The sequence below is a fragment of the Egretta garzetta genome, unplaced genomic scaffold (genome assembly GCF_000687185.1).
Source record: "Egretta garzetta isolate BGI_Z169 unplaced genomic scaffold, ASM68718v1 scaffold322, whole genome shotgun sequence".
NCBI classification, from domain to species: Eukaryota; Metazoa; Chordata; class Aves; order Pelecaniformes; family Ardeidae; genus Egretta; species Egretta garzetta.
This window is the reverse complement of record NW_009259044.1, coordinates 4,817,488-4,842,834: the sequence shown is the minus strand read 5'-3', so window position 1 is coordinate 4,842,834 and position 25,347 is coordinate 4,817,488. Positions and strand designations below refer to the sequence as shown.

The 25,347-nt window shown below is 42.0% G+C and overlaps 1 protein-coding gene across 1 annotated transcript in view; it reads right to left on the bottom strand.

Annotated features, from left to right (window-relative positions):
* AGBL1 (ATP/GTP binding protein like 1) overlaps positions 1 to 25,347 on the bottom strand; it is a 293,048-nt gene that overhangs the window by 149,958 nt on the left and 117,743 nt on the right. The window contains exon 18 of the mRNA XM_009635035.1: positions 24,234 to 24,414. Within this exon, the coding sequence (XP_009633330.1) occupies positions 24,234 to 24,414 (181 nt within the window). The remainder of the gene's footprint in view (positions 1 to 24,233; positions 24,415 to 25,347) is intronic.

The following is a 25,347-nucleotide window of genomic DNA, read 5'->3' as shown; positions in this document are numbered from 1 at the left end:
AATCCACTGCAGAGGAGAACAAGGTATCGAAACTCAAAATGGATCTCATGGACAACAGCAAACCAACACAGCATATATCCCAGTGCAGTGTTTCCTTTTGAGCTTCCACAATGCTGTTCAGGAATTTCACATTTCATTTTATGTAGAGAAGACCATCTCCCCACCACCCCAAGAGTTAAGCAAGCCTTAAAAGTGTTGAAAGCTGTCACAACATTGAAGAATAAAAATAAGTCTACCAACCGTCCTCTGCAAATATGCCTCCTCTTTCTTTCAGTTTATTTCAAGTGTAAAGCTCCATTAGAAGAATGGCCTGCTCTGCTATAAGCTGTTGTCCAAGTAACTTAAAGACATCAACTAGGCCAAGAGGCCTTTAGTGGATAAAGATGAGAGCATGGGAGGAACTGCTTATTTCCTTCCTGCCTCTTACAGGTCTGTTGCTTTATCCATCTAGTGGCAAAGCACCAAGGAAGAGTTCCACTCAGAGAGTGTTTTAATGCTATCACACACCGTTGGCACACACGATACAAGATGTATTACCTACTGCTCCGACAGTTGGAAAAAGAATGCCAAGCCCTGTCATTACGAGCAGACTGTTTATCACTGACACCAAAGAGCTGCTGGAATGGGAGGACTTGGGCACAGCACTGCCAAAAATGGCCTGGCAATGAGAAGATAATAGGATGCCACAGGGCTGTCCTAGCTTATGCTACTGGCACTACCCTTTGGATAGAGCTCACTGTCTTGAATTGCCAGAAAGACATCAGAGTTCAGCCCCGCTTTCCCCAGACAGCCTTTCGGTTTATCACAAAGAACAACCAATATTGAAAGAGGTGATTTTTTTTTTCCCCCATGCTAGGGTGATCCTCCAGTATACAGTTAAAGGTCTCTCTTTGAAAGAGGAGAATACAAGCAGGAATTAACCTAATTTAAGCATCTCTGCTGTTGGCCTACGAATGGGACAGGATGAGTCAGTAGTCAGTGACTGATTTGCTGTCACCATTTATTCCATGATCCCTGTTTGCTCTAATAAATCCTCATGCTATTGCCCTACTCCAGAGGACAAATAATCACCAGGTCTTACTCATCTAACAGGGTCAGTAAGATACATGCACAAAGCCTCTCAGACTCACAGACAGCGACAGCTTTGGGCTTTCATGGTATTCCTTCACAGCTACTTCTGTTCATCATATGCGGTCCTCCAGGGATGATTTGTCATGGTCCGTAGCAAGTTGCCTAACAGTTTCTCGCATAATTCAGTGACAGGTTACATCATTGTTTCAACTGGCGTGCCTCAGGGGGGCTCCTCTTTCTTGCTCTTCCCGTTGCCAACTTCCACTCAAATCTACCATCGCAGCAGGGATGTTGTTTGAAGCAATGACAATGCTTTGGAACAGGTTCCAAGGTAAAATAGTTTGCATCCATCACAAATTCTGCTATAAACGGTACTTGCATCTCACAAAGAATCTCCAGGATAGAAATATTTTAAAGACAGTGGAGGTTCAACAAATATCCCCCGTGTTTATTATTGACGCGAGCTCTCCCTTAAGAAGCAAAAGGAATCTTGCTGCCGCAGCAGTTTGGGAGATGCCACTTGAACAGAGTAACAATAGGAATCAATTCAGTCAAATCATATTTCTTACAGGTTAGTAAATCCTCCTGAAGCAGAGGAAATGTCAAGAATAAAGCTTAGGACAAATGGATGGACATATTTTTTATTTCCATATGTGTAAAGTAACTCAAGAGCCTTGAAGGAAAGAACCACTTCCCTGGGTATCCTGATTCAGTGAGCTGAGTTGAAGTTCATTCCAAAACACATTTCCCATCATTGCAAAGGGACATTTGAGTCAACTGTATTCTCAAAGTATTATTTACATCTGCTTCTCAGGATTTCATCAAATGCAAAGTGACTATGCTGACTGAATGGACACAGCCCCTTAATCGCATTCAGAGAAGAGAGCTGCTTGGATTTTATTTATTTATTTACTTACTGATTTATGTATTATTTAGCGGTCTGTTTGCAACTGCAAATATGCCTTCACTGCCCCATTAACCTGATCGCTTATCTAGGTTTCAAACTCAGCCCAGAACGTCCACACAAGATATATCTATGCAACATTTGGAGATGCTGTGCCTTGCATTTATGGCTGAGACTCTGGGTTATATTTTTAATGAATACCTATCCAGCTTTCCTGGACAGTAAATACATATTCTCTAAGAGAATGTGTGTTTACATATACACATCAGGTCCTAGCAAGAGCTGCAATGGCAGGGAAGCATCAGTACATACCTTCCTTTCGCTGTCCCCAAAGGGAATGGAATTTCCTTGCCATCACAACCCTCCCATACAGTGTTTGCTAGTTGTTGGCAGAGATGCAAATTGCATTTCCTCTGCCAGCAGATGTTTAAGCCAGAAATTTCACTGCCAGATTCTGATTACTTGACAGATAAAGTTGACAGTTGGTTCTTAAGACGGGGGGATAAAAAAAGAAAACAGGAGCAATTTACACATCACAATTGGGTTATGCTTCCAGTTACACTGTCAGACTGCAAAGTAACTTCATTTACTCCAGCAGAGCAATTGTGAATATACAGTGGGGTGTAGGAAAACAGAATCCAACCATAAGCCAAGGTACCTATGTTGACCAATTTGCCCTTCAAGCTAAAGGCTGTAGAAATACTTCACATGATGCTACTCAGAAGGCCACCTAGACATATATTTACCATTTCCTGAGACAGAGGAAACAAGAAAATTAATCAAATCACTGTTTTCCTATTTTGTATGACTAGCCAGCAGAATTCACGCTTTCAGGACATTCATAGGCTCAGATTCTAATGATAAAGATATGACCGTTTGCATTCAGTTCATTCTGCTACACATTAAAAAAAAAAAGTTATTTGTATTAAATAACAGGAACACATGAAAATAACCTCTTTAGAAAAAAGTCATAAGGATTCTTATTCCTTCTGTTCCTGGGCATAAGATTACCTCAGCAAACAGATCAAAAAGAAAGTCTTTCCTTACCACCCATCACCATTATAATGGCATGCTCCGAACTCAGTATTGACACTTGGTGTCACCCGTGGAGGATGACAATGACAAATGTCAGGTTTTGTCCTGTTGGACTAGGATTGCCACGTGACAACTGTCAATTCTTTACTACACTTTTCTACCTTCCACTTAACTTCTATTACATTGTATGGTGTGAAAGAAAAGATGCTTTCTTTCATCGACTATGAACATCTTCATTACACTTCAAAGTTACAGTGGTGAAATGGTTACAAATGATGAAAAACATTGCTCAAAAAAGAAAAAAAAAAAGAGGAAAATGAGAACCCTTATCTTTAGTGGGTTGATCCATCAATAACCTTCATACACCCAGATGCACCACAGATATGTCGCAGCTCATTCTAAGTAAATACGATGATCTTCCTATCAAATATATCCACTAGTAAGCCTGTGGCAGAATATTAAAAAAAAAAAAAAAAAAAAAAAAAAAAAAAAAAAGAATCCAGGAATTATATATGAACACTTCTTTTCTCTTCCCTACTGGACATCTATCTTTCTTACCTCCAGGTATGACAGTATATAAAAGCAACTCCCTTCCCAAATCCCTATTGGAAGCAACAGGAACATCATGTTACAATCAGCTCCACACAGACAAATGTTTTATTCATATCACACAACTAAAAAAAGCATATACTAGTTAATTTTATCTAAATAAAAAGCACAGTGTGGCTTTTAAATGATTTCAAGTTCTTTTCCTACCCTGCTGAGGTACATTTTACCTATTTAGGATGAGTGGCATCAAATTCAGATACTGAGAGTGAAACCCCAGAGATGTTTACAGTAAGCCATGGAATCCAGGGGCCCTTCCACGTATCCCGCAGATAAATGGATTATTACTAACATGATTTTTAAAACAAGTGATCAAACCCAATCCCCACTTCACTTAGCCAAATGAATTTCAAGGAGAAGAAACAGAGAAATCTGCTGCCATTTTCAGGGTTGATAGTTGCTCTTCTCTTCCAATTCTTCCCCACCGCCACCACCTGTTTTGCACAATATGCCGTTAATATCGTAAACACTGAAGTATTAGCTAGAGAATTTACAAGCACTGCTTGTTATTTCTTGGTGATGAAGGGAAATTGCCATAGATGTGAAAGCTATGGTTCAGAAGATATAAACCCAGGAATCTTTTTGATGGGATTTGAGCTTTCTCCAGATCTGAGGAACATTTAGGCTACACTAAGGATTTCTGAATGCTAATAATGAGCCCATTTAACACTCTCTATTATTTAATATAAAAGAGTTCTACATAAGTAATAGGGAAAAAATATTGTAATAGCACAGGCCAACAGGGAGCTAAGCTACTTAAGGAATATGATATAGCCCATTTTGTTGCCTAGGAAAGGAAGAATTATTTTACAAGTGCAGGAGAACTACTTGGGCCAAGGTTTCCTCAGATGACAGCATGGATGGATTCCACAGCAACACAACTGTGTCCACAGGTCAATATTGAGGCATAGTGGCAGAGCAACACAGAGGGGGGCCAGAAAGGGAAACAAGATGTATTGTACATCAAGATATGGTACGTTGAAGATGGCTGACACTAAGTGCACACCTTTACAACCAGTACTATGTTTCCTAAAACTCGTAATACCCTAAATAACTCCTAGGATCTTGGATACCAAATCTACACAATAACCTGTCTACCCAAGAACAGCTGGAGAAATGTATACACTTTTCTATATGCTGTGTGGAAACAGACCTCGCTAAATTTTGTGACGTCCTTCTTTGAACTCATCTGGGAAAAATCAACTGTTTTCAAACAGTCTCTCTAGGAACAAGAAACATCAGTAAGCAGAGCTCTCTGAAGGGTATGCACCAGTAATGACATGGGACGCTTTGGAGCTTCCATGGTCCTTGGTCCACATCATGCTAAACAAGAACTTTATACAATCCCAGTGGATTATCAAAACAAAAATAAAAAGAAGAGTAGGAGAGTGGCAGACAAAAGGCAGAAGCAAAATTTCATGGGGAGAGAAAGACATTCACAGAGAAAGGGCAAAATTGAAAGACAAAGAGACAGATCCTAATTTCTTTTCAGTTCAGAATCTATGTCCCTATGGGGTTAAAGCAAGGAAACAAACACTGTATGCTGGGATAGCAAGGAAAAACAGCCAAAATATTTACATTTGTATTCACATAACTGAAAAAGTGTAAAGCAGAAACAAAACCCCAACTTGGTCCTCAGGGGGTTTCTTGGTGTTGTTTTGTTTACACACAGAGACCCAGGACTTTGCTTAGAGCATCTTCCATTAGCCCTACTGCAGAGAATTACAAATGAGGAATCAGGTCATTCACTGGAAAAGATGCTAATATCAGTCTCCTATGGCTAAGAAGCTTCTGTAGTGTGGTTCTGGCTGGAAGTTCATGCTGCAAATCCAAGTAGCACTGGGTGAACATCTGATTGCAATTCTGGAAAAAATGCCAGCCAAACTCTTGCTCACATCAAAACCCCAGAAAGAGGAGAAAAAACAGCACTCTCATTGTTTGACAATATTTCTTTTCCTTCCCTGGCTCCTGCAAAGTGACACAAATACTGAAAAGAATCTCATTTGCAGTACGCTCCTTGTTACCAAGAATCCTAATACAATTTACGGACTATAATTACAAACGAGACAGTGAAACATACAGGAACTGAAGACAACAGCTGTTCTCAAATCCAGGGCTAACAATACAGTGTTATAAGTCCCCAAAAGCAATTACCGCCTACAAGACCTTTAAACCAGAAAAAAACTAAAAATCAAAGACAACGGCAGATAAAGGCAGTGCCTCGGTATCCAGCCGGAGACGCCATCCCATCAGTTGTGACTGTAAACTATTGACAACCTGCTCTACCAGGTTATGAGATGCTGATATCATTTACCTGCTACTGAAGCGCAGTTAAAACATTCAAATACGATAAAGCGACACCTCTACATTACGTTGGAAAGGAAGCAAGCAGCACGGTTATCAACTGAAACTGCTGCTCCAAGGGAGGGAACAGCACAAGTGTTTGACACATCACCAGGGATTACTGCCCTTTTCAAGAAGATTTCTCTGGTTACAGACAACGACAACAGCGATCGCTAGTAGCCTGGGCTATAGCTTGTGAAGACCAAAGCAGAAGGTGCCATGCGGCAGTCCTGCTCATCTTCTGAACCCCGTGCATGCGGGCTCAAATTTCCGAGTGTTCTCCGAGTCTAAAGAAAATTCAACAGCCAGAGCAGAAAGGCTCAACAGATGTCATAACTGGAGTAAACATCAACCTCTGTAACATCTGAAGAGATACCGCCCTGTCAGAGCTGCTTTGGATTTCATTTAATATTTTTTTAAACCCATTCTAAGGTTTTATGTCTTAAGCATACACACTGAAAACAGGACACAATGCCAGTGTGCTACCAAGGTTCACTGGAGTAAGAAAGCTAAAGGAGCATGGAGAGATGCATAGAGGGTGGAGAGATGCTTTTCTTCACTCCGCTGACTGAGTCTCATGACTTCTTATATTAAATATGAAACTGGAATTTAGAATTTCTCTAGGCTTTGCTTCTTCTTTTCTTTTTCAAGCTTGACTTTTCTTTTTTAGCCTTACCCTTAGGATTTCTTACCCCTGGCTCTGCCATTTCCAAGCACTTCTTTTCTCTGTACTCAGCCGGGTCTTCCTCGCTGTGACTTCAGCTGTAGGCGTTAGCAAAATTGGCTGCTTTGATTAGGAATGTGTGAGTGGAAGGCAGATAATAGCCTGGCTCTCTACACCTGATCACCCCGTGAGGGGTCATTGATAGGGGTCAACAGCTGAAATAAGTGTCTCATCACATGAAGAGTTTGTGAAGGAAAAGCTGTACTGTCAAATAAAGTGGAGCACAGCAGCGCTAGGATTTGAAGGGGGCTGAGTTATTTGTATATTTAGGTTGGTTTGTGTTCAGCAGATTTTGTTCTGGGCAGCAGCTTCCAGCTCAACAGACATGGAACCTGTATTAAACTAAAGAACAGCTGCACCTGAGGGGCTTGGAACTCCATCCTCCAAGAAATGGGTTTGTTAGATGGGCTACAGAAGTTGTAGCCACTCTTATACCAAGACTATGCTCTTGTCTTCTCTCACATGCAATAGGGCTGCAGTAATAATCTGGAAGCAAGGGGATTTTCTCAAGCCAGTTCACTGATGGGCTCTGATTAAATTATCTCCAGAGTAATCCATTTGTTGATTGACACTTGTAACATGAAGACCATCCCAGATCATTTGACACTGGCCACTGGTGAATCATCAAGTTAAAGCCTTTACTTTAAATGCTACTGTTATGAATGAAATGTCAAGTAGTGACATTTGATATTCTGCACCAATTACTACTGTGCATGTGGGCACATAAACACCACTTAAGCAGACTCAGAATCAGGCTTTTAGGAGTTCAGGGATCAAGAGAGACAGACTACTTGTCTTGTCTAGGTTTATAGACTACATAGCTATTGAGGGTCCATTAATCAAATAGGGAAAAAAACAGCCATTACAGCTGACAAAAAAAAAAAAAAAAAGATGGACTAAAGGCAGTTGAAATGGACAGTGCCTATATTATTCCCCACATCGTTTGCTCCTCTTGAACAGCCACTGGCGCATGTGTCAATCCGAAACAAATGAAAAAAAAAATAAAGAGGTACTATTGGCTTAAAGGCAACAGAGATAGAATAAATCTGTGAGCAAAAGCCAACAAACTTTCCAACAGTGGAAGCCACAGAGCTGTGGGAAGCCTGCCCATTACTTCTTAACTTGAATGGTCAATGATAAGAGAGAGTGTCCTACACAGGATATTCCTGTATCAGGTGTGCTGAGAGTCAAAGACCTGTTCCTTTCCTCAAAAGTATTTTCTATCCCTTACATTTATAACAGCAATTGTACCACCCTGCTATTATGCTTGCCTGTCTTTCCCTTGCCTCTCGTACACAGGAAAGTATAGATCACGACTTTCATTCCACTGCATTTCAGAGCCAAACTGCCAAACAGAGGTGAAAGGAAGAGGGGGATAGTCTGGGGATGTATCATGTATCATGTTTTCAAACCAAAACTTGACGCTAAACAGCTTTTCTTTAGAGAAAGCTTAGCTGTTCAGCACTGAGAACTTGGAGGGGGTTTGAAACCTTTTGATTGAATGACTTTTGAGACAACTGTCGAAGCTAGGGTTCGTTCTTGACAAAGACATAAAACTGGGGTACCTCAGATGTTTAAACAAAAATTGACTTTAAAATTCTGAACTCAAAACTCAGGGGTTATTAATTCCCATGTGAACATGCACTTTCCAGCTTTCTTGTTTTCTCTTTTGAACACAACATTGACCCTACCTACAGCATCCCCCAGCTGTTTGTGTAGCCACTTTTCTTTTTAGTGAGAGCACATTCGGAGGAAGCCAGCATGATGGATAACAGAAGTCCTTTGACATACTGTGTCATTTATCACATAACAGCCTCAATCCTGCTAAGAGGGCCTTCTCCATATGTCACTGTCAGCTCCTATGCCACCCCAATGCATCAAAAAGAAAAGTTTGAATATGAAGCACTGTAATTCCTAAGTCACAGCTCATTGCAGCTTTCCAGACATGAAGAACCATTCTGTCTATCTGCCAGCTTGTTTGTTTAATTTTCACCCTGTCTCACATATGTGAGAAATTAAGTCTTCAACATAGAAGAAAACCAGAAAAAAAGTCAGAGGTCTAGCAGAAAGAAGGAAGATAAAAATCTCTAATTCCATCAGGAATCCAATGTGACATTTTGAAGTGGAAAAAGAAAAGGCAGCCTATGAGCACTAGGCATTAGAGAATTGCTGAGAGTCCCATCTCCTTCCCAGCCTGGGAAAGAGGTTCTCTAATGGGCTGATGTGAAACCAGAAAGCTTAAAGCAATGCAGATAAACTGAACTCGGCTGCCTAATGGAGGCATATCTTATCTCTCCAGCCCCTTCAAGGGTTTGAAATGGACCTAAGGCTCCCAGAAAAGACACTTGAGATTATCCAGAAAGTCCTGCTTTGGGCTACCTAAAGTAATCTGAAATCACTCCCTAATGCAAAGTTTCAGCAAGTCGGTTCCCAGGTGACACCTGAAAACACAAACAAGGGGAGACTGAAGCCAGTGCTTGGGCCTCAGTTCTGCTCCATTACACTAACACAAATCCACAAGTCTCTGTGCTGCCTCCTGAGCATTAGCACAGATGGCAATCAAACCATGATCCATCCAGGCTCTTTTGCCATTAGCCTGTAGGAATGTAGCCTGACCATGGTACTGGCTCAGATTAATTGATTATATGATCATGTTTGGGCTGCCTGAGCACAGACAGAAGCAGCCTGTAGCATTTGCACCTCTTTCTTTACCTACTACACCCTGAATTACCTTCCCCTCCTCCAGTATGAAATAACTCTCTACCCACACTTCTAGTCTCCAAACCATTCATGCAACAGGGTCAGACCCTCTTTCTCAGCTTGCTCTTACAAACCTCATCCTGCCCCTGCTCAGAGCCCAGTTTCTGCAGAGCACCCCCAGCACCACCTCAGGATCCGTGGCTCTCCAGATGAGCCCGGAATAGGCTCCTTTTAGTCAAAGTGTCCTTGAAGCACCCACAATTGAGCATAGCTCCCGCATGTAACCAGGCAAATTGTCATACCATCCACCCTGTGCATCCATGAATCACCATTTAGAAAGTTAAAGCTATAACCTTCCTTTTCATGTTCTTTTAGCAATTTACAAAGCTTCCCACCATTATTCCTGGCCCAAATTTAGATGAACCATTTCATAGATGCATTTTGTAGTTGTTAGCAATTCCCAAGTTAGACAAACTTCCATAATACTTTGAATGATTCACAGACTCACCCAGTGTGACTGGCATTAAATTCCAAGAATTAAAATGCCATTTTGGATCACAATGAGTGATCTAAAACATAGAGTTTGCCACTTCATGAGGTCATTGTCATGCAGTCTTTGTATATTTCCATTTCATAAAATATAATTTTCTTTCAAAAGAATCAGAGGCAAATTACAGCCTGAAAATTAATCAATAAACCTTTATTATGCTAACCCTTAATAGGATTATTAATATGAAGAAACTTAAAAATTAATTTCTTCCTCAGCAAAGGTTTACTGACAAAACTTTATACTTCTGTGGCATTCACTTTGCTGCTGTCCTTTCCTGATGTCTACACTTTCTTAAAGAGGAATCACAAAAGGTATGTTAAATGCAATCTTCTTTACAGTATTATTTCCATAAGCTGAGTCGTAAGTCAGCTGACTCAAAGGTTCTGGATTTTGGTGCAAATTTCAGTGTACTCAAGGTCTTTGAGCAGCAGCTTAGCATCAGCCCAAACAGTCTTCGAGTCGCAAATCAGATTGGACCCCTTCATCCTCTCTGTTAAGCATTTGCAGTAGATGCTTTATCTAGAGATATTAAAGATGTGATAGAATAAGAGCCTGGTGAGCCTCCAAGGAAGCCTATGGGCCAAGTTACCAAGAAGCCCTTCAAAGGCTTTCATACCCCTATAAGCAGGTCCCTGCCTGGAGCTGCCAGGGTGGAACTCTGAATCAACAACATCGCTTCTGCTTTCCTTTCTATTTCAGGGTTTGGCATAAAGACAGACTTGTTTATGTGTATGAAGGGAAAATAAGAAGCAAAAGAATGATAATTCAGCTAGGGGCAAGCCTTGGTCATTATTTGGACCACTAGGCAACAGGGTTGAATTATGGCTTGCCATGACAGTACCCTAAATAACTGTTAGCTGGAAATATTAGCTTACATTACAGAAACAATTACAAGAGTTAACCATTTGGAAAAGGAAAACATGCTGTTGAAGAACTGCTGTTCAGCCACTGCAGTTCACATTCCTCGGATTAGAAGAGAAATTTCAAGGGGAAAAAAAGATAAATCAATCCAAGTTTGTGTCCAAGTCAGGCAACATGTTTTCAGGATAGCACGCAACAAAACATATGCATATTTGTGTTGCTGATTTGCACAAATCCATTCCCGCAGGATGAACATAATAATCGAAAATGAGAGCACAAATAGCCACTTAAATGCTTAAACCCCAACTTGAGTAATTGTGCATGCAAATGCATATGTATTTTTCAAGCACAACTGCATCTTTTCAATCCTGACAATCTGGATCAAAATGGCTTCTATTAGCATGATTGTATATGCACTTATACACGTAGAAGAATATTGTACCATTTGGACCACAGAGTTTTTGGCAAACCTCAAAGCAAACTCCTTATTTAGGCTCACATCAGGTTTAAGCAAGAATTGGCAAAGGCAGAACCATACATGCGCCACAGCTAATTTATAGAGAATTAGTGCGTGCTAGATCTATGCTCTTTGGGGACCAACCATCCCATCTAAGACTGCAAGTAAAATTATGGTTTCAGAGATGCCACATGTATTTCTCAAAGATTAATAAAATGCTTAGGGAAATACACAAAACAGAAGGGATTTGACTGCACCTAAGTGATTTCTTTTCAAGTCACTGTAGTTTGCAACATCTGCTACAGACCTAGTTGCTACAACTTCTGCCCAATGGCTTAAAACCAGCAACTCCCAGCATCCAGAGGCAACGAATTCAGGGGTTACAAAGGAGCTGCTTTGCACCAGTCCAAAGTTCATACAGCACACCATGCCTAAAAGTAAAGTAGGTAGCTTGTCATGGCACTTCAAGACCTTTTGGGACAAAAGATGTAAAAAATAAACTGCTGCCATCAGTATGCACAATCAGAACCGACACATAGCACTTAAAAAGGGAGAGGTATGAACACTGGCAAAGCCAGTTCATTATAAGTAACCGCCCTGAGTTGGGCTTTTGTTTTAGTAAGAAACTGTGTAATGGAAAGATATACTTGATTCAAATTATTTTTTGCTGTTTACAGTAACAGAGGCTTTTTCTTAATATTGTCCTTTTTATTTACATTCCCAGCTGTATTAGTGTTACGAGTCTGAAAGCTCAAAGCCATCGATATGGACACGATTTGATTTTGAACAGACTGCATTCTGGATGGGATTACATACTGTTCAAATCTGCCTAAAGATACCGTGACTTAAAACACCTCTCTCTTCTCCATTTGAAAACTAGCATGTGTACAAGACAAGTCAACAGATTCCCCAAACATGAAGTTATTCCAAACTCCCTTTGTGTAACATGCATGTTCTGAAGGGGGAAAAAACAACTGTTCCCCCAGTGCCTTCACTCTTGGGATTTCCACATTCAGCCTTTATGCTGTAAGCGTAAAGGTAAATCAGCAGAAGGTTTGGCTGTTCCACGCAGATGGTTCGACACACAAAGTGCCAGCTGCCTTTCCAGAGATCTCAGCCAAACCCCAAAGATGTTATTCTTGTCACCTAAAAATATCCAATTAAAACATAGCTTAGTCTTAATCTCCCGTACCCCCTTCTACTTCACTTTCAGACCTTGTATTGCTGCTCTGCTTTCACAGTTATAATCCAGACCTGCTTTGCAGACCGTTATATCCATCTGAGCATAGAATTCACTGCTAGCTCAAACACAGTGCTAGAGATCTCTGTGATATAGACCGAGATCTATTAAGAGACTTGGATGAGAGACCACCAACTTTTTTCACATCACTGAAGCAAGGATTTAAAACCATGCTAGTGCTCTCTAGAAGTCACTGATAAGCACAATAAACTGCTTTGCTATGTAAGCCTTTTCCCCTGCTTCTTCTCACTTCTAAATGGTATTAAAATAGTTTATGAGTGTTCAGCTGCTCTGAACCTTACATTCTCTTATGTGCCGTAACCATTACAGGGAAGACACAAAAATCATCACTTTTTTAATCTTTGCCTTTTGTTTGTTAATGACCTTTTGTTAGCTAACAGACAATGAATATGGGAAACTCTCCTCAAGAAGTTTTCATTGGCGTTATTGCTGTTACTGCTGGTAGAAGACACTGGTAGAAGACCAGAGCTAGAACTGGGAAGCAAATTTCTGCTTTAGGCAGTGCTGAGTTGGAGCAAGTGTCCCCTGGGAGAACTGGTACACTGCCTTCTCATTCAAAAGCTGAGCTTATGAACAGTTTGGAAGGAAAATGAGGGAACCGGGAGCACAGAAAGAAAATCTGCTACTAGAGATGCTGTCATTGGACGTACATGACAAGCATCCTTGCACTCACACCTTGTTATTGCCTGGTAACTTTAGAGGAGGAGAAAGAGAAATTCAAGAGAAGGGTCAGAGGCAAAAAAACACCCCAAATAAAATAAACTAAATCAGCCTCACATGAAGATACTGACCTGAACATGGAGTGTTATATGTACATATTTAGAAATAAATCCTTTTTCCTATTTGTATTCTACAATACATATATGGTAGAATACAGCAGCTCTTCTCCAACCTTTATAAAAATTATGCATTAAGTCTTTGTCATTTGTAGCAGACAAATGAAAGAAATCCAAAAGGTGAATTAGGATCTAGACTATATCGTTCACTACCACTTCTGCTCTGCGTTCTGCTTCCCCAGACAAGGAAGCATCCTACAGCATATAATGGAACATATAACTATTTTATATAAGAAAACAACCACTTGTGAAATTCAAAGCACAATTCTGAATTAGCCTAAATTCTATAGAATTTTACAGCATAAATCATCACTATTCCCATGCAGTAATATATCATCACAGTTACCCAACAGCCTCTATCAGGGTGTGTTCAAATGCTAACTTCAGAGTTTTGCAGTAAGCAGACCCAAGGCACACCATTACAGGAGCTCTCTTCACTGCCAATCTCACCCTCTGCCTCCCCCCCACCCCCAGCTCAAACCTGGGCTATAGGACTTCAAAAGCCCTTCAGTTTTTCTACCCCTTCAAGACTCAGAGCTCCTTTGGAGCACTAAATCTCTGCGGCACTTCTTTTTCCTGACTCGCAGAAGTGCTACCTGTTCAGTTGCAGGAGAGGTTTTGATTTCTCACTCTTTATCATTCCAACATTGACTCAATTTTCTGGGTTTCATTTTCTTGATGTTTCTGTGGGACATTCAGCTGGATTTATAACTTAGGGTGGCAATTTGCTGAAATCATTGGAGCAAAATTTGCCCATGTAATTACCCCAATTGCATGTGCAATCATATGACCAATGTGCACAGGTGAACAATTCAACTTCAGCTGGCCCTCTGTAGGTGCATTTTTGCACAAGCCATTTTGAAAACATAAGCTTTCAAATTAAGCTTATTTTTGTGGATAAGCCTCTTTGTCCCATTTCTACAAACACTATTTTCAATTGCCAGTCCATTTCTCCAACCCAAGGCCATTATACATCTCCTCTCCTATTGCAGTACTTTGCCAGCTTTTATTGTTATATTTGAATAACAGATTCCAGAGCGAGAGGAGGGGAAAGTGAGAGAGAAATACAGAAATAAATAAAAATGTTAAAGAACAACATTAGACAAAACACTGAGCTAATCCAACTGAATTTTTTAAAGCAAAATCATGGAAAAGCAGCTTTATACTTGCATAACTAAGCTTCAGATTTTTTTTATTCATAGGCTTTAAAAAAGAAATTCTGTGCATATTTCACAAAAAATGATGTGTTTTAATACTTAAAAGGGACTGAATAGTCTTATAAAACGTGAAATGTCACTTGGAACTCCAGGGATGTCCAGTTTTCAGGGCAAAAGAAATATTGCCTGATTTATTACGCAGTGCAATATATGGATGTATATTACAAGAGACAATAACCTTCATTCCCAGGCAATTTCAGCTTTCCAGGTAGCGTGGATATTGCAGTAAAGTATTGGACATTCTTCACTGCATCTATAAAAGTGAAGTTTTTACAATTTCATTTTGTGGACTTCTCTTTTCCCATCCTACGAATAACAACTCCAGCTCTGAATCTGTAGCTTCCAATAGGCATTAACTTGGATAAGTAGACTTGATCTTGAGATTGGTGACCAAAACAGCCCTTTTACTCATGACGTTAGCTCATCTGCAAAATATTCAGCTTTGATACCAGTATTTGATGCCTACCACAATCAGGTAAGAAGTGAAATCCAAGTTCAGCAGTAATTATAATATTTCCCAGTGTAGGTTTACACCTATACAGCCAGCTGGGTCAAGCTTTGCAGATACCTCCGCAAATTCCAAAAATGTATATAAAGGGATTCCTAATTTTTAATACAATTCTCCAATTCCTGCATTGGTGATACTGAGGTATCCTTCACAAAGCTTCATCACATGCTTGTAGAAGTCATCACAAGCAGGATGCTTTCCCTATCCCAAGATGTAACACTGAAGGAGAGCTGTAACTACAAAGCTCACACCTCCATGAAGTGCATTGCATGACCAGGGCTGAGAAGGTGGATCAGGCTACACGAGAACCAACAGCCCAGCATCCTTTCCATTCTTACCAGTCCTAATGCATAGGCTGTGCCACTAATGCAGCAGCTCCTAACAAGGGACCAGCTGCTCCTTGCCTGCCTCTATACAGAGCCTAGCACAGGCACAATTGTTATGGGAATAATATACCACAAAGGGGACTCAAATAAGCATAATAACAAACAAAAGGGATAATGATACACAATCAAGCTAACAAGAACAACAACATAATTCAATCATCTCATTAGCTTTAGTAAAAGCTAGCTTTGTACACCAGTCTCCTGGCTCCTGGAAACGTCTTCAAAGGAGTGCACACATCTGATTATGAACTCCCATCGTCAGTCAGGAAAATAGAGACGAATGCAGAACAAAATGATTCCTTTCTGAGCCTGTAGAACATCATGTTCACATCTAATATTCATGCTAACTCAAAAATACAAGTTATTACCTATCTAAAATGAAATAATTTCTAAGGCTAAAAGCTTAAGTGTTTAGTAGTCCAAGACAATAATATCACTGAGCCCACACCAAGTGATTTGTGTAGTGAAATTCCCAGGTGACCTTGCATCGCCAGCAAAAATTGGGTAGGAAAGAGCCAAGGGAGACTCACTCAACTCATGGGGCATCTGTGCAGTTTCAGAGCTTTACAAAGACTGCACATGCTTTGCAGTTGGTAACTGGAAGACTAATGAAACAAGGGACAATGCATTAAATCCTTCCAGTTCTTAATATGGCCATTAACTAATTAGTTTTCAAGACCATTTAGAAGACAGACGGTACAGTAATCTCCATTCTACTGGCAAGCAACAGTAGGGTACTTTTGTAAGAAACCTGCAAGCAGGAGAACAAGGTCCCAGACTTCAGAGTTTAACAAACCCTAGACCCTGCCCATACCAGACTTCCTGCTGCTGGGTGTTTTGTGTTCTCTACCGAAGCACACAGACAGTGGTACAGTTCTCTGGGCGATCTGTCAAAAATTAGCAGTTGCATTGGTCTGTTACTAGGCTGGACACTAGGACAAGCAGTTATAATGCAATATATTGAGTGTACTGCCCGGCTCAAATTCCTGGAAACACATGGGATATGCTGGAAGATAAAAGGAACGAGAGCAAAGCACCCAAAACTTCAGCTAATCAGCTTCTGGGAAACAAAAGCACCAAGCAATAAAGCCAACCACTGACATGAGGCTGTTGCCGAGTCCCATAGACAACGATATCACACAGGCTTCTGTTTTGGAGACTCAGACACACAATAAATTAGGTGAGGGTGTTAGAACAACAGCTGGCTGCTAATTAGTCACAGCCCCCCTCAGCAGGGTATCAGCAAAGTGGCAAAGAACATCTCGAGTAAATTAAATTTTAAAAAATCCTACTGCAATCACTCCCCTGACAGACCCTTCCCTTCATCTCCCCTCTCGGCTTTTTATTTATTGTAATTACTTTAGTAATAAGATTTGTTTCCTTGTTATTATATATATTACCATGCAGGGCAACAACAACGACAACAACAAAATAATAGCTGGGAAGAGTTATGTAGCTTATTTATCTCCTTGGCTGTTATAGGACCACTGGGTGGAGAGAGCAATGAGGAGGTGGGGGCCTGGGAAAAGCAGTAAATAGGAGGGAAAGCATATTCCTCAGGAGCAGGGACGTATGGGGGCATATTTACGAAGGAGGAAACACTGACAATGAGCGTATAGAGCTAATAACTCAGGGGGCCCAGCAGCTCCAGCTGATAAAGGAAGGAATAAACAATACTGCATTGGAAGCGTTGTCAGAAGGGAGAGTCCTGGGGTGCAGCCGACTGCAGGCGGATGTTTATCGCAGGAGGAGAGCCAAGGGGTAGGCTATCACCTCAGCACAGCACAAAGGGCCCTGGTTGAAACTGGGGCACCTCCCACAGCACAGAGAGGTACTCGGAGAAGTGCATGGTACAGGGCTAGACCCCATTTCTGGCTCCACCAAGGAACAGCTTGCAGAGATGAGGGGTGAGGAATATGGCAGCTCATATTTTATTTCATGCTGTGCACGTACTAGCCACATTTGCTACGCTAAGCTCCCAAATCCATCACTGCCCTCTTAGTGGAGGGCAACAGAAGCAACACCTGAGGCAGCAAAGCAGCAAATAGCTGAGAAAACCTCTACTCCTCTTGGGGAAAGTTAGCCCACGCTTCACATGGACATCCTAGAACCACATACCGTGCCAGGACAGATGCTCCCAGAACAAGCGTTTTCATCCCCTCTGAGGTACTGAGGAAAACATCAGTGCATGCAAGCATGCCACCTTACTGCATGCAACTCTGAGCACAGAGGTTATAAATGAGTAAGGGCTGACTCTCTTACAAAATGCTCTGTTCTCCAGTATACCTTGGCTTCTACATGCACCTACCCAACTGCTTTTGGTGTGGTGGTGCCAATTTAAATGCAGGGCTTCCGAAGACAACATGGGTGACAGATTCATGCAGCGTCTGCCAAAGAACAGCAGCATGCTAATCCTGCGGCACCTCTTCCCCTCCTAGACATGAGCTCTCCCACTGCATTAATGACAGAATTTGAAATCGCTCCTTTCCCAGCCTTCCCACATTTCCGCACTATCCTTAGAGAAACACACACATCATAGATTAGGTAGTCTGGAGAGAGCCTTCAGAGTGTGTTTGCAGGGTGCGTGGCACCAATTTAGTTATACAAGGCTAGATTCTGAGAATTAAACTCTTCAAAATCCTCTGACCACAGAGAAGCAATAAGGGGGGGAGGGATGAAAGGGGGGGATGTCTGAAGTTGTACAGTTTTGTGTGACATCACCTCAAGATTTAATCCTTGAGGATGCAGTTCTGGATCATAAACTGACTCCTTAGACTGGCCATTAGCCTTTTTCCTGTCCTTGATCAGAAGGGATTTTAGGGGACATTTAATTTCATCTCCATTTCAGTAATTATCAAAGGGGTAAAGCTTTTCTCTGCTGGATTTGAGGAGGTATCGTACAAAGCTCCATAAGTAAATGAGGATGGAATAAACAGCCTAAAGTGGTAGCAAACATCAGTTCGGAGACAAGAAACCCAGCAGGTCACCTGCCTTACCTTTGGGCAGCAGCAAAGCTTACTCAGCCTGCGTTGTGGGAGGGCAGGTGCAGGAGGGAACAGGGGGTTTTAAAACCAGATAAAGAATAGTCCATGGCTATAATCCAAAATGCAAATCAGAATTTCTTCTTCCTAACCGCTACTACAGTTACCCCATGGCTTTGAAGAAATCATGCTGCTTCCAAAAAAATTCATCTTCCTTTACAAAAAAACAAAAAAAAAACCAAAACCACAGACTCACCAGCTCCCATCTCCACCCATCTCCGCTGATTGGTTCAATTAATTTATAAAATGCATCAAGTTCGTTTCATTGAAAAGCTGGTTTGATTCAGTAGGAGGGAGGGGAGAGTGAGAAAAGGGCAGACCAAAGAGAAGAAAGAGGAAATGTTAAAAGGAGTAAAGGAAGAGGAAGAAGGTGGCAACGAAGGAACGAGACATGAACTCAGAGAACTGTGATATTGGCCAGTTGGGAAGAGAATTTCTGTATACACAAAATACACAGGCCATCCATGAGCAGTCTGCACGTGAAGTATTTTTTAAAACACAATCATTTCCGCAGGAGCTTCCACTTCTTGCTTGATCAATGATCTTGCAAGCCTGATCATTTTTAATTTAATACTTCTGGGAATTGGGGGGAAAAAATCCTTCATCAAACAGGCAGAGTTGGCAAGCATTGAGTGTTAGCATTTGGCATCATTTATTACTGCTGCATATGGTGATATAAATTAGGTTATACTGATATAATTAATAACCCTAAATGTAGGTGCAATAAATAGCAATATTTATCTAGAAATGCAGTGTCTGGAGAAGTCCAGCCAAACCCACAAAATGTTGACTGCCACGTTGCGGCTGTGCGCGCACGTGGGAGCGCCGGGCACGCACGTAGGTGGCACGAGGGTCCGAGCAGATGCTGGGACACAGCTGCGAACACCAGCGGGCAGGAAGACGCACAGCAGGAGCACACAACGACAGCATAAGAGCACATCCCAGGTTAGCACCCACCGGCACAGGCACGCGCGAGCACACACGCGACTCAATGCTGAAATGCTTGATAATGAGTTTGTGTGGAAAAGTGTGAACAGCAAACAGCATTCTGTTTCTTCATAAAAGCCTCCTTTTGTGCCACCACAATTAAGCTTTTGACAAATTCCACTACCAAACTCTGCTGTCAGGATTTTACCCAACTGTGACTACGACAGATCTAGTTTCAAGGTACAAAGATTTCACTAGAACAGATGACCTTTTTTTTTTTTTAAAGCAATCCAAAAAGTTTCACCAAAAGCTTCTCCACATCATTCCTAGTACATCTAGAGTTTTCCGAGAACAACATTTTCTACCTTCTACAAGTTAAACCCAAGTTTAATAGTTAAAATAGTAGCAGATCTAGATTGAAGAGAAAATGCTCCCAATATGCATAGTTCAGTCTTCATTTCAAACTGCTCAAGGGTTCTGTTATATCATTACCCCATTCTCCAAGGAAGTAAACCCAGCAAAAAGGAGGGGGGCAATGACTAAGGTCACACAGAATGTTGGTAGCAGAGCCAGGAATAAAACACAGATCTCTCACTCACCCACTGCATTTTATATCACTTTCCTAATGGAAGTGGTACTCTTCTTCATGGGTTCCCCATCACTTAATAGAGATTAATTCCTTTTAAAGCTTTCCTATTTTACTATGATTTAGTTTAAAAGGGGGATAAGAGGTATAAGTGAAGGTAGTGAGCCATAACACCAAACAGCACTTACTACTTTGGATTCTCACAGAACAACTTGTGCAAAATAAAGTCATCCTGCAAAGACACCTTCTGCTAAGTAGTTTAATATGGCTGTCATTTCAGACGGACTCCCACTACTGCTCTTGGAGATGAAGACTATTTTTTCCTTGTAATTTATACTGAAAGAAACAAAATTAAAACATACAAATAACCGTATCGGGTCATACCACTTATGAGGTCTACATGAGGCAACACGCAGTCACCACCAGTGGTCAAAAGCCAGTGTCTGACAGAAAGTGTATCCTGAACTTTATGAAAAGCAATGTCTATTATTTAATTTGAAATATATAGCCATTATCAGATCAGCTGAATATTATTTGTCAAACCCTACACCTGACTGCTGTTCAGGATGGAGCACAACACCCCACTGCACACAGCAAAACAATTGCTTGCCAGTTCTCTCCGAACGGAACACAGTCAAATTAGCTGCAATATACATTGTAGCGATCTATATTTTTTATGTGATGACAACCCCACTTGTACGTCCACACTTGCATCACCACTACCTTCATTTAGCATCAGTGACAGGGCTGCAAGTCTCTCCATCACTGCCAGACAGGAACGGATTCTCAGAGCACTGACTGAAGTGCAAGGGAGGGTAGAGAGATGCTTCCCAGCTCAGCCACGCGCCGACGGAGCATAATCGCATTACTGCAGTCCTATCTGTGTTAGGGGAATGTTCTCCGCTTGTAACTTCCAGATCACATCAACCAAAGCAAATACCAAGGCCTTGATCGCCTGGTTGCCACGGAAGGCTCCCAAAGTGCGATGGCGTGGTACCCTGCTGGGACCCGCGCTCTTGCGCCGCGCAGCGCCCGCAGCAGGGAGCCAGCTGGGGAAGGGGCACAGCTGGGCTGCTGGAAGAAATCCTTTGTAACCACGCACCGCATCCGTCTCTGCGACGGGCAGCGAGGCGGTGTGCACACCCCAGCAGTAAGGCGATTCAAAGAACGAAGAAAGAATCCAAACTCTTTCTTAAATAAAGATACTGAGATACCAAGACGAAAGCAACAGAGGCACCGAAACAGAAGAAATCCTTGTTTCACAGGAAGAGATAAGATCATGGGTTACCACACATGGGTATTTTCCCAGTGTCCAGCACAGAGCCAAGATAAGCACTGGCCTGGATAGTGGGTTTGACACATTCAGTACGTCCAGTCCTTGTGGGGGGAAGATGTGAGAGGACAACAACTTGTACAAAACTAGAGAAGAAGAGCAGGTTGGGATGCTGACAGAGGGAACACCAGGCACTCTAGCAGCCTGTCTGGAGATACCTGTTTGGTGGGACTTCCACAAAAGGAATTGTGAATCCTAGCATAAACAAGTTGCTTCATGAAATGGGTTGTGAAATGGGTTTTAGAGATGTAAAAAACATTTAGCAAGTAACTTCTTAAAAGTACTATGGTTGATGATGGACTATAGACCACCTTCCTCAGAAAAGTTTCCCTCATAACACTGACTTGAAAGGTAACAGCATTTACTAGTGCATTTAGGCCTGGACAAGGTGGAACAGTAAGTAGCTAAATAAATCTGCATGTGCACATATAGACATTCAGGATCTGAAAGATATTTGCCTTCTCCAATCACAGAATCACAGAATCGCAAGGGTTGGAAGGGACCTCAGGAGATCAGCTAGCCCAACCCCCCTGCTAGAGCAGGCTCACCTAGAGCATGCTACACAGGACTTCATCCAGGCAGGCTTTGAATATCTCCAGAGAAGGAGACTCCACAACCTCCCTGGGCAGCCTGTTCCAGTGCTCTGTCACCCTCAAAGTAAAGAAGTTCTTCCGCATATTCAACTGAAACCTCTTATGTTTCAGTTTGCACCCATTGCCCCTAGTCCTGTCGCTGGACACCACTGCAAACAGACTGCTTCCATCCTCATGACTTCCGCCCTTAAGATATTTGTATGTGTTGATAAGGTCCCCTCTCAGTCTTCTCTTCTTCAGGCTGAACAAGCCCAACTCTCTCAGCCTTTCCTCGTAGGGGAGGTGCTCCAGTCCCTTTATCATCCTAGTTGCCCTCCTCTGGACTCTTTCTGGGAGTTCCTCATCTTTCTTGAACTGGGGAGCCCAGAATGTGCATGGTTATCTCCATCAGACCACCAGTAAACCCCAGGCCTAGAACAGAAGCATTTCTTTCAGTGAAGGAGGACCAAAGTCTACTAAAAAGCATAAGGGAATAGTTCTCTCCCTTCCCCAGGCCACACAATCAGTAACGGAGCCATGGCTAAGTCCCTGTTCCCCTGCTCCTATTCCACATGCAAGGCTTACCAAACTTTCTCACTCATCACTAGATTTAACTACAGTTTAAGCTCATCTGCACCAGGGAAGGCAAGACACCTTCCTGTGTGACAGGAGCTCAGGCGGGTGACACTGCATCCAGGTGTCACCGAGAGCCACCTCCTCCCTCCTGAGGGCTCCTTCTCTGCTACACTCAGCTCCTGGCACCTGGATAAAAAAGGTCAGACATTCCCTCCAGTTCTCCATCTGCTGGAAACTTTAACTAAGTGAAGTGAAAGGGAAAAAAAAAAAGGGGGGGGGGGGGACGGCACGCAGCAGAAAGCCACAACTTTTCTTTTTTTTTTTTGCTCCTGCTGTCTGGAAGGATCAAGGAAGCATTTGGTGCCAAGCACACGCTTTGAAAACTCTGGGGAAGTATCCAGCTGCTCTGAATAGCCCTCCGAGACTATGGATACGCTCAGGTCCTGGGGTGTGTAGCAGCACAGAAGTTATGACTGTTCATAGGCACAGACTAGAGACTGTCAGAAAAGCCCACATTGCCCTCCAACCCCTTGCTCCAAACCAAAATGAATTTGTTTAGAACCAAAAAAACTCAACTCGGTTGTTGCTCAGGATAGTTTCTCTGTTTCTGCAGCACTCAGTCTGCACAGCATCACCCTAAAGCAGGCAGGAGAACGTAGCTCCAAAAAAAGTTGTTCCTCTACGCCTTGCTGTGCATTTCAGTGCTTGTCTAAGCCCATCTTCCAGCCTCGAGATTGCTCATGTGTTCCACTGCACCAAGCCAGGGGACACAGTTGCTACCAAAACCTGCAACCCCTATTGCCAGGTCAAAACGTACAACTTGCCAGCTACAGGTGGGATGTGCTCATCATGTCCTGCCCCTGCATCAGGGACAGGGCTGGCAGTTACTGACTTACAGCCACTCCACAAGCACCCGATGAAGCGAACAAACTCCACTGTCTGCAGAAACACTGGAGATTTTTTCCAGTGAAGTGCAAAAGCCTACCTTACCTTAGTGCACTCTTCAAGCCTTCGAGGGGAATTCCTCTTTCACCAACTTCATAGAGATATTTATTTCATGTTAACTTATTTCATGTTAATGCATCAGAAGTAGAGTGGTACTTTTTCCAATCGTGTACAGGGAGAGGGAAGACAAGTTAGCGTGGGTGGGCAGGGATGGCATAAAGGCAAAGAATGCAAAAAGGAATCAGTATTTTCCAAGCTCAGATTCAGTATCTCTTAGGAAACATGTGGGAGGCAAGATTGAAAAGGAGGTGGGAGAAGGAGGGAGCTTCACTATATGGAAATATTTCCATGAAAATGTGAAAATTTAATAGATCCTTACTCATCTTCCCCCCCCCATCAGGCTATACAAAGCATTAATTAAAGCCAGTTATTCCCAAGCATATCTGGCTTGCAGGTGAGGTCTGCCCTGCTGATTTAGCAGAACAGACAGATTTCCATTTAGCAAGAAAGATCCAGTTTCTTTGGCACTGCTAATACTCCATCTAAGCAGCTGAGAAATCTTATGGCCACACAGAGTACAGAATCACGTACATCTGACAAATGGAAGACAGCACCCTGGGCTATATTTCAGATTCACATTGTCCATACAGGATTGATAATAGGATGGATAAAACACAAGGCAAAGGGAATTCTCCTGGCCCAAAACATCGACAACAAGACCTGCTAGGTGCATGGGGTAAAAGCCCGTGGACAAACCCAGCGAAACCCCAGAGTAAGTACATGTCACAACTCACTTGCCATTGATGACTCCATCAGGATTAAGCATGGGGACAATCTTGAAAATGAAGCATTTCCGCAGGAGATCAGCAATGGGATCACTGCTCACAAGGAACTCCAGGGTCCCCTTCATCACCCAACTGGCATTGCTTTCACCCGGGTGAACACGGGCCATTAGAAACACGTAAGGACGATTGTCTGTAAAACAAAGCAAAAAAAACCAACCAAAAAACTAAACAGGACTTCTCTTTGAATATATTTGCAAGTGGCTTTTATTCCTTTTTAATTGACATAATAACCCAAGATGTATTTGAGGAAAAATACCTCCCTAAATAGTCCAGACATTTCCTGAAGGTGCTGTTTGCCCATTGATCCCAGGTTTGGTCCTCAGAACCAGCATGCGCTAGTTTCAACACTATCCCCTTTGCTTGTTTATTCTATGACACCTTACAGATATTCATGTGTACAATTAGAGGACATTTTGCACGTGAAGATTATTGCCTCTCAAAACAGCACCAGCATACTTTCTGGCAATTCTTGAAAGTTTGACCCTATCAAACTTAAGCATCAAGGTTTAAAAGGCAGCTAGAAGTTATTTAATTTTCTAAAGCCCTGCTCCACTTTCAGTATTACACCATTAACAACTGAGAACCTTTCAAATCTCTAAGCAGATCTGTCCACCTGTAAGGGCTCCAAGGACATGCGAGCTGTCTGATCTCTGGCAGCAACCTGTGTCGTACAGTTAGAATCATAAATAATCAAGTTAAACTGATATAATTAAAAAAAATACATTAATATGTTACCTAGATAAGCTGCAGAGGTAGAGTACTCAAAACTAACCATCATTTCATGTCCATCCAACAAAAGGTAGAGATAACACTGTGCATAGCTAAGACAGGCTGTTACTTTTGGTGGAAAGACAGTTTTCAGTTTCGGATGATAAAGATGCACACTCAGATTTGCAAAGCTGATTTTCAGAAGTTACAAGTAGAAGAGTTCAGCTATTTCTAGCGATATGCTTGGCACGGGAGACATAAGTTGTGGGCATTTAGGGGAGGGGGGCTGCTTTTTAAAAAAACAATAAAAATAATCAAAATCTTACTAAACAATTTATTGATAAGCTCTGCTGAA